The 12,020-nt window shown below is 36.2% G+C and overlaps 1 protein-coding gene and 1 pseudogene across 1 annotated transcript; both read left to right on the forward strand.

Moving 5' to 3' along the window:
• Positions 1-1,646: 1,646 nt before the first annotated feature.
• Positions 1,647-11,196, forward strand: LOC116893220 (olfactory receptor 14C36-like). Its single transcript, XM_032895102.1, has 2 exons — positions 1,647-2,578; positions 11,121-11,196. The coding sequence occupies exons 1-2, from the start codon at positions 1,647-1,649 to the stop codon at positions 11,194-11,196; spliced, it is 1,008 nt and encodes a 335-aa protein (XP_032750993.1).
• On the forward strand, positions 7,445-8,410 carry LOC116894744 (annotated as a pseudogene).
• Positions 11,197-12,020: the final 824 nt, after the last annotated feature.

The raw sequence follows: 12,020 nt of genomic DNA on the forward strand, positions 1-12,020 counted from the left end.
ACTGCAAATTCATTTGGAATAACACAAAAATTAGGCTAGTGAAAGCTATCCTCAATAATAAAAGAACTTCTGTGGAGTCACCATCACTGACCTCAAGTTGCATTACAAAGCAAGTGTGATTAAAAACTGAATGATATTTGTACAGAGACAGTCAAATAGATCAATGGAATAGAACTGAAGATTTAGAAATGAACTCACATAACTATATTGGCTTGATATTTGTCAAAGGAGCTAAAACCATCTAGTGGAAAAGACACCATTTTCCACAAATGAATGCTAGTTCAACTGGAAGTCTACTTGTAGAGGAATATAAATCAATGCATTCTTTTTGCTCTATGCAAAACTCCGTCCAAGTGGATCAGGAACTCCACATAAACACTCGTACCCATAAACTAATAAAAGAAAGTGTGGAAGAGCTTGAACACATGGGAATTTCTAGACAGAACACCAAAAGTTTTATGCTCTAAGATCAATAATTGACAAAAGGGACCTCATAAAATTGAAAAGCTTCTGTAAGTCAATAACATAAAAAGGCAACCAAAAGATTGGGAAAAATATCTTTACCAATGGTACATCCAATAGAAGTTTAATATCCAATATATACAATGAACTCAAGAAGTTATACTCCAGAGAACTTAAAAGTGTTAGTTTGGACAGTAGACTAGGAATATTAGAGTATGTTGATTCCAATTGGGGAAATATAGTATAGAATGCCATAGTATACATTAATATCAGGCAAACCTAGATCTCAACTCCTAAGAACATAAATGCTATCATACAGTGCATTATATTTAATTTTAGAAATAATATTGTTTTTGCTCCAGGCCCCAGCTAGCCAAATATATATTTGAAGTGTTACTGTGGGTATGCAGGTAAATGCTGTTTACAATGCAGACTTGATTTTAAGGACATGAGGTTAATATCTATAGTATTTGTGACTTTCAAGAAAATCTTATTTTTATTTTCCTCAAGCATTTCCTTTTTTTTTTTTTTTTTTTTTTTTTTGGGGTGGGGGCCCAAACCAGGGACTTTCGCTTGGGCAAGCGCTCAACCACTGAGCTAAATCCCCAACCCCAACTGTATTTTCTAAAGCTGTCAAATATTCCAAAAACTGAGTGAGATTATTTCTGAAATTACCACTTCTTCCATGCTCATCTTTTCACTTTTCCCAACCTGTTCCCCTCTCTATGTCAATGTCTCTCTCCTTCATTCTCACTTTCTGATAACCCACCTTCTATATACATATGCATGTGCCTGTGCATAGGTATAGACATAATCATATGCATATGTTAATATTCGAAGGATATTCCTCATTAATGTATTTAGTTCATTTGGAAGAGAAAATACCACCTTTTAATCAACTTCATGTTCATTAAGATAAAGGGTTTATGAGTTATTAGTATAGAAACTTATTATACATGCCTCTCACCATATATACAATTAGAGAGACAGTCACAGCTACATATGTTACCAAATAAGCATGTTTAAGAAAATGGATGCAGGCCAAAAAAACAAATGTTTGCTTTTTCACACATTAAGGCCAGTTTTAGAAAACAGCATTTGAAGGAAAATGTTACTGATCTATGAGTTAATTTAAGTTATTCTCTGTCACTGATTTTCTTTTGCAGATAAACCTGCACTTTGAGATGATTGCAAATTCCACCTTGGTGACTGAGTTCTTCCTGGAAATTTTTGCTGAGACCTGGGAGCTCAGGATCCTACTCAGTGTACTCTTGCTGCTGGTGTACCTTGGCAGTCTGTTAGGGAACCTTATCATCATCATTGCTACTACAGTTGACCAGACCCTAAATACACCCATGTACTTCTTCCTCAGAAATCTGTCCATTTTAGACATGGGTTACGTTTCTGTCACTGTGCCCAATGCCTGTATCAACTCTCTCAGTAACCATAGGAAAATTGCTGTAGGTGGGTGTGCAGCACAGATCTTTTTTGTCTATTTTTGTGCATGTATAGAGATTCTGTTTCTCACCATCATGGCCCAGGACCGCTATGTGGCCATCTGCAAGCCCCTCCTCTATCCAGTGATCATGAACCACCAGTTCTGTGTTCAGATGACACTGACTTCCCTCCTTAGTTCTTTTGTCCTTGCAAGTGTGCATACTTTCAAAACATTCCAGCTGTCCTTCTGTCATTCTAACGTAGTCCCTCAGTTCTTCTGTGATATTCCCTCTTTATTGAGGCTTTCTTGCTCTGACACCTTTAATAACAAACTTTTAATTCTTCTGTCTGCTATTGTCGTCAGTGGTAGCTGCTTTGTCTTTATTGTCATATCATATGCACGCATATTATCAACTGTGTTGAAGGTTCCTGTCAAAGGAGAGAGAGCGAAGGCCTTTTCCACCTGTGTCCCTCACATTATTGTGGTGTCTGTGTTTCTTAGTTCTGCTGCCTATGTGTATCTAAGACCTCCAGTAGTGACACTGGAAATAGTTAAGGAAATGACTCTGTCTGTTTTTTATACCATTGTTCCTCCATTCTTAAATCCTATTATCTATAGTCTTAGAAACAGACAGATAAAGGAGGCTGTAAGGAAAATTATATCAAGAACTGCTTTTCCATATTTGAATGTAAAGGAAAATGTACTTACCAGGGTTCTGTAGAGGAGGAGAATTGATTATATAATAAAAAAGGTTGTAGACAAATACACAAGCACACACAATTGTACACAAAAGTGAATGTCACTCACCCACATCACATGATTTTCATGTATTTTATTTAAAAGATATTTTTACATATTTTCTGTTTATAGTTATTCCTTCTTCTTCCCTTTCTAGCTCACTTCACCTGTTCTCCCATGTAGAACTGTCTGCTTTCTGTCTCTCACTAAAAAACAAACAGGATTCTAATGGTTACTATTAAAATGAAATCAAATAACGTATAAGAAGATGAAACAAAACCCTAATATATCCTTATTAGTACAAATCAAACATTAAAAAGGCAGAACCAGCACCACACACACAAACATACATACAAACATACACACACACACACACACACACACACAACATTCACACTCACACCATTCACACCACACACACACACACACACACACACACACAATCACACAAAAAGGAGTTCTGTCGTGGTGGTTTGAATAAAAATGAACTCAAATTGATCAATAAGGGTAGTATTATTATGGTGTGCCTTTGTTGAAGAAGTCATTGTGACTTTGATGGAGAAGGTGTATAACTATAGGTTTCAGAAGCTCAAGCATGGATAGTATATCCTTGTCACTTCCTGCTGCTTATGGATTCATATGTACACCTCTCAGTTACTCTCCAGTACTATGTCTGCTTTAGTGCTACCATGCTTCTCACCGTGAGGATAATGGACTTAACCACTGAACTGAACTGTAATCCAGGTTAACTAAATGCTTTTCTTTATAACAGTTGCCACGGTAATGATGTCTCATCACACAAATAAAACCCTAATTATGACACACTGATTTTTGTATTATTGTACTTGTTTATATTTGCTTTATTTTAAACACAATTTTGGTTATTTCTTGCTTTCTAATACTTTTCTATATGATTTCTTCTTTGCATCTAGAACTTACTGGTGTACTGTTGATTTTTAAATACTAATATTTTGTCTTATCAGCTTTTTGATTATTTTGGTTTCGTTTTTTTTTTTTTTTTGGGCACTAGTAGTATGGCCTTGCCTCTTAGAATGAAGACTTTAATGACGATAATTAAAATCAAAACAAACAAACAAAAACAAAACAAGGAGTCTGTTTGTTTTATCCAACTATTGCAGGGTCTGAGGCCTGACCTGGAACATGGTTGATATCACCAGTGACTCTCCATTAGAGCAAACTGTTCTTCCCTTCCTGAAAAGATTTCGATTGCAAGTATGTCCTTGCTTATAAATGGGACTATTTATCTACTCCCCCTTTTCCAAATTGGGTTTTGTTTTCTTAGAAATTGTGCGTGTCTTCTGTATCATGACATAATTTGAATTTTTGTCTGAATCGTCTTAGATATTGATCAATGAATTACTGGAAAATAAAGAGGTATATGTACACAATGGGATTTTATTGAGTGCCAAGAAGAATGAGATTAAGTTGTTTTCTAGATAAATAAATGCACCAATTTATCATATAATAATATAAAGGCATATATATATATATATATATATATAGAGAGAGAGAGGGCGCTTTCACACATCAGAAATCAGATGCTGTCTGTGGTGGTTTGAATAAAAATAAACTCAAATTGGTCAATAAGTAATAGTATTATTATGGTGTGTCCTTGTTGAAGTCGTTGTGACTTTGATGGAGAAGGTGTATAACTATAGGTTTCAGAAGCTCAAGTATGGACAGTGTATCATTGTCACTTCCTGCTGCTCATGGATTCATATGTACACCTCTCAGTTACTCTCCAGTACTATGTCTGCTTTAGTGCTACCATGCTTCTCACCGTGAGGATAATGGACTTAACCGCTGAACTGAACTGTAATCCAAGTTCACTAAATGCTTTTTTTTATAACAGTTGCCATGGTACTGATGTCTCCTCACAGAAATAAAACCCTATTCTGATTTTGATTTTTTATTATAGTGCTTATTTATATTCTTTTATTTTACCACAATTTTGGTTACTTTCTTCTAATACTTTTCTGTATTTCTTCTTTGCATCTAAACTACTAGTGTACTGTTATTTTTAATACTAATAGTATATCTTATCAGCTTTTTGAGTTATTTGGTTTTGATTTTTGTTTTTCATCTATTATTTTGGGCAATAGGTACTAATGACCTTGCCTCTTAGAATGTGGACTTTAATGAAGATAATTAAAATAAAACAGACAAACAATAACAAAACAAAGGAGTCTATTTGTTTTGTAACTATTCCTGGGCGCTAGGGCCACCATATCTGGGAACATATTTGACATATTGTAGTGACTCTCCATTCAGATGCACTGTTCTTCCCTTTTCTGAAAAAGATTTCATTACAAGTACATCCTTGCTTATAAGTGGGATATTTTATCTACTCCGCCTTTTCCAATTTGAATTTTGTTTTCTTAGAAACTGTGCTAGTCTTCTGCATCATATATATATATATGTGTGTGTGTGTGTGTGTGTGTGTGTGTGTGTGTGTGTGTGTGTGTTGTCTCTAATTTGTGTGCTGAGGAATCATTGAAGCACATAAAAATCAAGCGACATTGATGGAATAAATGAGCTCTTGGGAGAAGTCCAGGGGTGGGGGATCCTGGGGATAGTGAATTAGCCTGGGATGAATGGCAAAGGACCTAATATGTATGAAAGAATCTATTTCTCTATTTAGAGTGAGTTTATATATCAATTAAATTGTTTGAATATTAAAATAAATATATTACAGTATTTTCATACACACCAAAATAATTTTTATTGGATACTTCAATTTAAATTTCAAATGTTATTCCCTTTCCTGGTTTCCTGTCCATAAGCCATCTATCCCCTCCCCTTCTTCTATAAGAGTGTTCTCCTCCCCATCCAACTCCCTTATCATCCCCCCTGACAATCCCCTAAACTGGAGGTCCAACTTTGGTAGGACCAAGGGTTTCTCCTTCCATTAGTGCCCAGCAAGGTCATCTTCTGCTACATATACAGCTGGAGACATGGGTCAGTACATGTATAGTCTTTGGGCAGTGGATTAGTCCCTAGAAGCTCTGGTTGGTTGGCATTGTTGTTCTTATGGGGTTACAAACCCCTTCAGCTCTTTCAGTCCTTTCTTTAATTCCTCAAACGGGGGTCCTTTTCTCAGTACACTTGTTTTCCTCTAACATTTGCCTCTGTATTTGGCATGTTCTAGCTGTATCTCTCAGGAGAGATCTATATCCGATTCCTGTCAGCATGCACTTCTTAGCTTCATCAATCTTATGTAGTTTTGGTGGATAGTATATATCACAATGGCACAGGCTCTGAATGGCCATTTCCTTCAGTCTCTGCTCTAATTTACCTTTGATATCCCCTCCTGTAGATTTTTCTCTCCTTTTAAATAGGAGTGAAAGCATCCATATTCGGTCATCCTACTTCTTGAACTTTATGGTCCCTGGATTGCATCTTGCAATTGAGCTATTGTACTAATATCCACTTATCAATGAGTGCATAACATGAGTGCTTTACTGTGTTGGGTTACTTCACTCAGGATGATATTTTCTAGTTCATTCCATTTGCCTGTGAATTTTATGATGTCATTGTTTTTGATAACTGAGTAGTACTTCATTGTGTAGATGCACCACATTTTCTCTATCCATTCCTCTCTTGAAGGGCATCTGGGTTATTTCCAGCTTCTGGCTATTATGAATAAGGTTACTATGAACATAGTGGAACATGTGTCTTTATTGTATGTTGAAGCATCTTTTGGGTATATGCCCAAGAGAGGTATAGCTGGGTTCTCAGGTTGTGCAATGTCTAACTTTGTGAGGAATCTCCAGACTGATTTCCAGAGTGGTTCTACCATCTTGAAATCCCTCCAACAATGCAGAAGTGTTCCTCTTTCTCTACACCCTTGCCTGAATCTGCTGTGGCCTGAGTTTATTGTCTTAGCATTCTGACTGCTCTGAAGTGGAATGTCAGGGTTGTTTTGATTTGCATTTCCTTGATGACTAAGAACATTAAACATTTCTTTAGGTTCTTCTCAGCCATTTGATATTCCTCACCTGAGAATTCTTTGTTTAGCTCTGTAGCCCATTTGTAATATGGCTATTCCCCTCTCTGGAATCTAACTTCATGAGTTCTTTGTATATTTTGGATATTAGCCATCTACTGAAGGTAGGTTTGGTGAAGACCTTTCCCCAGTCTGTTGTTTGCTGTTTTGTCTTAATGACAGTGTCCTGTGCCTTACAGAAGCTTTGCAGTTTTATGAGGTACCATTTGTTGATCCTTAATCTTAGAGCATAAATTATTGGTGATTTGTTCAGGAAATTTTTTCCAGTGCTCTGTGTTCCAGAAGCTTCCCTAGTTTTTCTTCTATTAGTTTGAGTGTATCTGGTTTGATGTGGAGGTCCTTGATCCACTTGGACTTAAGTTTTGTACAGGGTGATAAGAATGGATATTTTTAAAGTGATATTAGACTATGGAATATTTTTTCCTCATCTATACAATGACCTGCCTAAAAGATCAATGAATGTATGCCCCAGATACATCAGTTGACCATTTATAATTCTAAGTAATATGAGGCTAAAAAAATAATTAATTATACCTTTTGAAGATGTAAATATTGCTCACAAACTAGAATTTCACAGAAAAATAAACATCACTGACACATTTAAAATTATTATACTACAGAAATTAAGAATATCAGTTGGAATACTATTCACATATTAAAAACAAGGACATAGGTGCTGGAGCTGCTGTTACCAAGCCCAGGCCAAGCAGTTGTTGCTCACCTCTGCCCCGTCACCCCCACATCGTGGACTAGCAGTCTCAAAAGAATCAAAATCCAAGATGGCAATACTCAAGGACCAGCTGTATGTTAATCTTCTTAAGGAAGAACAATTCTACCAGAATAAGATTATAGTTATTCAAGTTGATGATGTTAGCGTGGTTATGCCCTCAGTATCTTAGTAAAGGACTTGACAGATGAGCTTGCCATTGTTGGTGTTCTGGAAGACAAGCTAATGGGAGTGATGATGGATCTTCAGCATGGTGCATTTTCCATGCCAAAAACACAAAAATTGTCTTTAGCAAGACAAACTGCAACCTCTGCAAAAGACTGCAAACCCAGGCTAGTCATTACCACAGCACAGGCCTGTCATTAAGAGGAGATAGCGACTCAGTTTTGTCCAGTAAAGATGAAGATCTTAAAGTTCATCCTTCAACATTGTAGGTAACAGAGTTTATGCAAGCTGTTTAATGCCCTCAAATCTAGTGGATATCTGGACCTACATAGCTTAGAATATCAGTGCTTTTCCAAAAGCTGAGTTATTGGAAGTGGTTGCAATCTGGATTCAGCTAAACACTGTTACCTGAGAAAGGCTGGGTGTTCGCCCACTGAGGTAACATGAGTGAATCCTGAGAGAGTGTGGTGACTGCAATGTGCTAGAGTATTGTGGTGTGAACTTTGCTGGCATCTCCCTGAAGTCTCTGTACCCAGAAATGAGCACTGATAGAGGAATAGAGCAGTGGAAGTATGTTTACAAGGTGGTTGACAGTGAATATGAGGTCATTGAGCTGAAAGGTTACACATCATGGGCCATTGACCACTCTGTGGCAGACTTGGCCAAGAGCATAATGAAGAACCTTAAGTGGGTGCATCTCATTTCCACCATGATTAAGGGTCTATATATAATCAATGAAGATGTCTTCCTCAGTGTTCCACATATCCTGGGACAAAATGGAATCTCAGATGTTGTGAAAGTGATACTGACTTTTGAGGAAGCCCACCTGAAAAAAAGAATAGATCCCTTTTAGTTCTAAAGTCTTCCCATTTTTACCTTCACAGCCCAGGCTGTAGCAATATAGTAGAAAGTCTTCTATGGAGACCCACACTTCTCATCTGAGCTGGGTTGTTGTATTTAGGTGTTCATGAATTCGGACCTCAATAAATGGTACTTTAACCTAATAGTAGCCAGAGATGGCGACAGTCCCTGTCTCAGACTTACTATAACTGTGCGAACTTTGTTACCTGAGCCCTGCTTCATTACTGTACTCTGCACCCTCACCAAACATTACTAGGCTAATGAGTTCAGGTATTTATAACCTAGCTCCAGTGTGTAATTTCATTATCCATATCTTGCATAAAATGTTCTATAGGATATTTTATGTGTATATGTGTCTGTGGTATACATGGTATGTGTGAAGTATAAGGTCTGCATATAGATGATGGAACTAACTACTCAAATGTCATGCCAATGGAAACATCAAATGAACTTTGAACAATGAGAAAAAGAAAGAAAGAAAACAAGGATATCATGAATTTTACAGCTAAATAGATGGAACTAGAAAATATCATCTTGAGTAAGGTTACCCAGACACCAAAGGAGTAGTATATACTCACTAATAAGTGGATATTAGCTAAAAGGTTCAGAATACCCATGGTAAAGTTCACAGACTTAGTGAAGCTTAACAGGAAGGGAGACCCTTTAGTCCTACCTAGAAAGGGAAACAAAATTATCATGGGAAGCAAAGGAAGAAAGGGACCTATGTAGGAGAGTAGATGGAGAAAGTAAATAGGGGACAGGATCAGGCATGAGGAGAGAAAAGAGATAAGCCTAGAGAGCCAGGAGAATGGATGGAAATATGCAGTACTATGGAGTAGAGGATGGGAGGAACCACTAAAGAAACCCAGAGATCTGACACTTGAGAGGCTCTAAGGACTCAAGGGGGATGACCTAAGCTGAAATGTGTTGAGAGTTCCTGCTCCTGCATCAAGAATATCTGCAAGAATTTGTCAATCAACTAGGACAGGGTAGTAGGCTCAGACAAGAATTTGACATTGGAATAAGACAAGGAAGAAAGTTCAAGATGAATACAGCTGAAGAATGTGGTCTTAGTATCTCGAAGGGTCTTGCTAAGACTGAATATAGTAATCATGAGACCTTTCTTAATGCCTTGTTTATTCCTTGACTACTTTGTCTTTGACCTAAAACTCATCCAATTTTTCACATGTACCTTATTTTTTATAAAATCTTATAGGGAAAATGACATATCTATCTACTGGAGTTAGTCTGGGTTCCTTGCCCTATTATTGGAGGCATTCTGACCAAAAGCAGGCTCAGTCAGTCAACAGGGGTTTTCAAGGGGACTATGGATTAAAATGGCGAAAGACAATCATACCAAGAAACAGAAAAATCAACACCTTAAGCCCAAGAAAAGAAGAACAGACAAACGCGTTACACCCTAACAGTAAATATTTAATCAATATCTCTTAACATCAATGGTTCAATTCCCCCAATGAAAAAGACAGACTAACAGACTGGCTGTAACAAAAAAGGATTCAACCTTTTGCTACATAAAAGAAACTCATCTCAGCATCAAGATAGATATTACCTCAGAGCAATTGCTGGAAAACAACTTTTTCTAACAATGGGCCCAAAAGAAGCAAGCTTAGATAGTCATACAAATATCAAAATAAAATTAACTTTAAACAAAAGGGATCAAATAGTGAAAAGGACAGCCATATTCATTGTGGAAAATCACAAAATGAACAACCCTCAATCCTAAATATCTATGCTCCAAATACCAAGAGGCACTACATTCAAAAAAAAAACACTAAATCTCAAATTCACATTGTACCCTCACATTAATAGTAGGAGTTAGTACCCCACTCTCATCAATGGACAGAGAGATCATGGAGAGTAGAAATTAAAAGAGACATGGAAAAACAACCAAGTCATGGAAGCAAATGAACTTAATGGGTATTTAAAAAGAACGTTCCACCCTAAAACAAAAAGGATACACCTTCTTCTCTGCCTCATGGTAACTCTCAAATTAAGTCCTTATTTGGTCTAAAACAGGTCTCAACAGATACAGGAAGATAGAAAAATTCCATGCATGCTATCAGATCACCATGGACAAAAGCTGATCCCTCCAATTACGACAACAAAACACAATCTGAAACCTTAAGGAAACCAAAACATTTGGTTTCATGTTTTAGTGTCTATGGATTCAATGTAGGAAAGGCAGCAGGGTCACATTTTACCTGTAATTATGAAGCAAGAAAAAGACACAATTAAGACTTTGTTGCTCAGCTCACCTTAGAATATTTCTATCTCTGTCTGCCCTCTACTCCCAGTCTGGGATGATAGCATATGTGTCCAGGTCATTTTACCATGGAGGTGCAGATATCTAACCTGGATCCTCATGCTTGTGAAATATTCTTTTTCAATTAGGGACCCCTTTTGGCCCTCTTATTGGGTACAATTCTTCAGGCGAACAATGGATTTTGAAAAATAATCCCCCTCTCATGTATATTATGTCTTACAGAAACACACACACACACACACACACATAAGATTATAATTCTCGATTTATATTTAAACACAAAAAAGAAAGATGGTTTTATTTTTCTTAAGGTTGATGGAATAATTGGTTTGAATTTTTTATATTTTGTAGTTTTAATTCTTCCCCACTAATATAATGATATTGGAATATGTTAAATGGAAATTCAATACATGAATACTTTAAAATATAAACACAAAAACATTTATATTAATGATTTTTCAAAGAACACAATAGTATATTTGTTAATCAAATGAAATATTTAAAAGGATTTTAATTATGGAGTTAAATATGTACAAATTGCAAATGACCACATTTCACCTGTTTTGCTTGTATAGGTGTGTCAAAACAAAATGCAGTCATTAGATCAAAGGGCTTCCTAAGAAATTTTAGCATCTCCATTAAGTTATGTAATTACTGAAGAAAATAAACTTGCAAACCAAGGTATATTACCAAATATATTGATGGAAATACTAGTTAATTAAGTTACGAAAAATTGGAGAAATTTCAAAACCTACAGTCCAAGACATAGTTAAAACTCCTCCACTAACTCTGATTATAGAAATAAATTATTATCATCAATGAAATGAAAAAAAAGCTGACTATAAATGGTTGTCGTCGGAATACCTTTTTATCAGTTGGGAATGTATTGTTGAGATTATTTCTATATAACTTTCGATGATTTTTGTGGAAAATTTAATTTTGAATATGCTGGTGGTACTTTTTGATTCTAAATATCATACCCTTGTAAGCATTATTTTGAAAAAACCTTGAGAATATTATATCTGACTTCAAATATACAAATTAGGAAGTACTATTTATGTTATTTACAAGATATAAATTTTGCATGTAAATAAAATTTTCAGAGTCAAGATATATGTTATCACCAATGGCTTATGCTCTAAGATCAAGAATCGACAAATGGGATCTCATAAAACTGCAAAGCTTCTGTAAGGCAAAGGACACTGTGGTTAGGACAAAACGGCAACCAACAGATTGGGAAAAGATCTTTACCAATCCTACAACAGATAGAGGCCTTATATCCAAAATATACAAAGAACTCAAGAAGTTAGACCGCAGG

Source organism: Rattus rattus, chromosome 2 (assembly GCF_011064425.1).
Source record: "Rattus rattus isolate New Zealand chromosome 2, Rrattus_CSIRO_v1, whole genome shotgun sequence".
Lineage (NCBI taxonomy): Eukaryota > Metazoa > Chordata > Mammalia > Rodentia > Muridae > Rattus > Rattus rattus.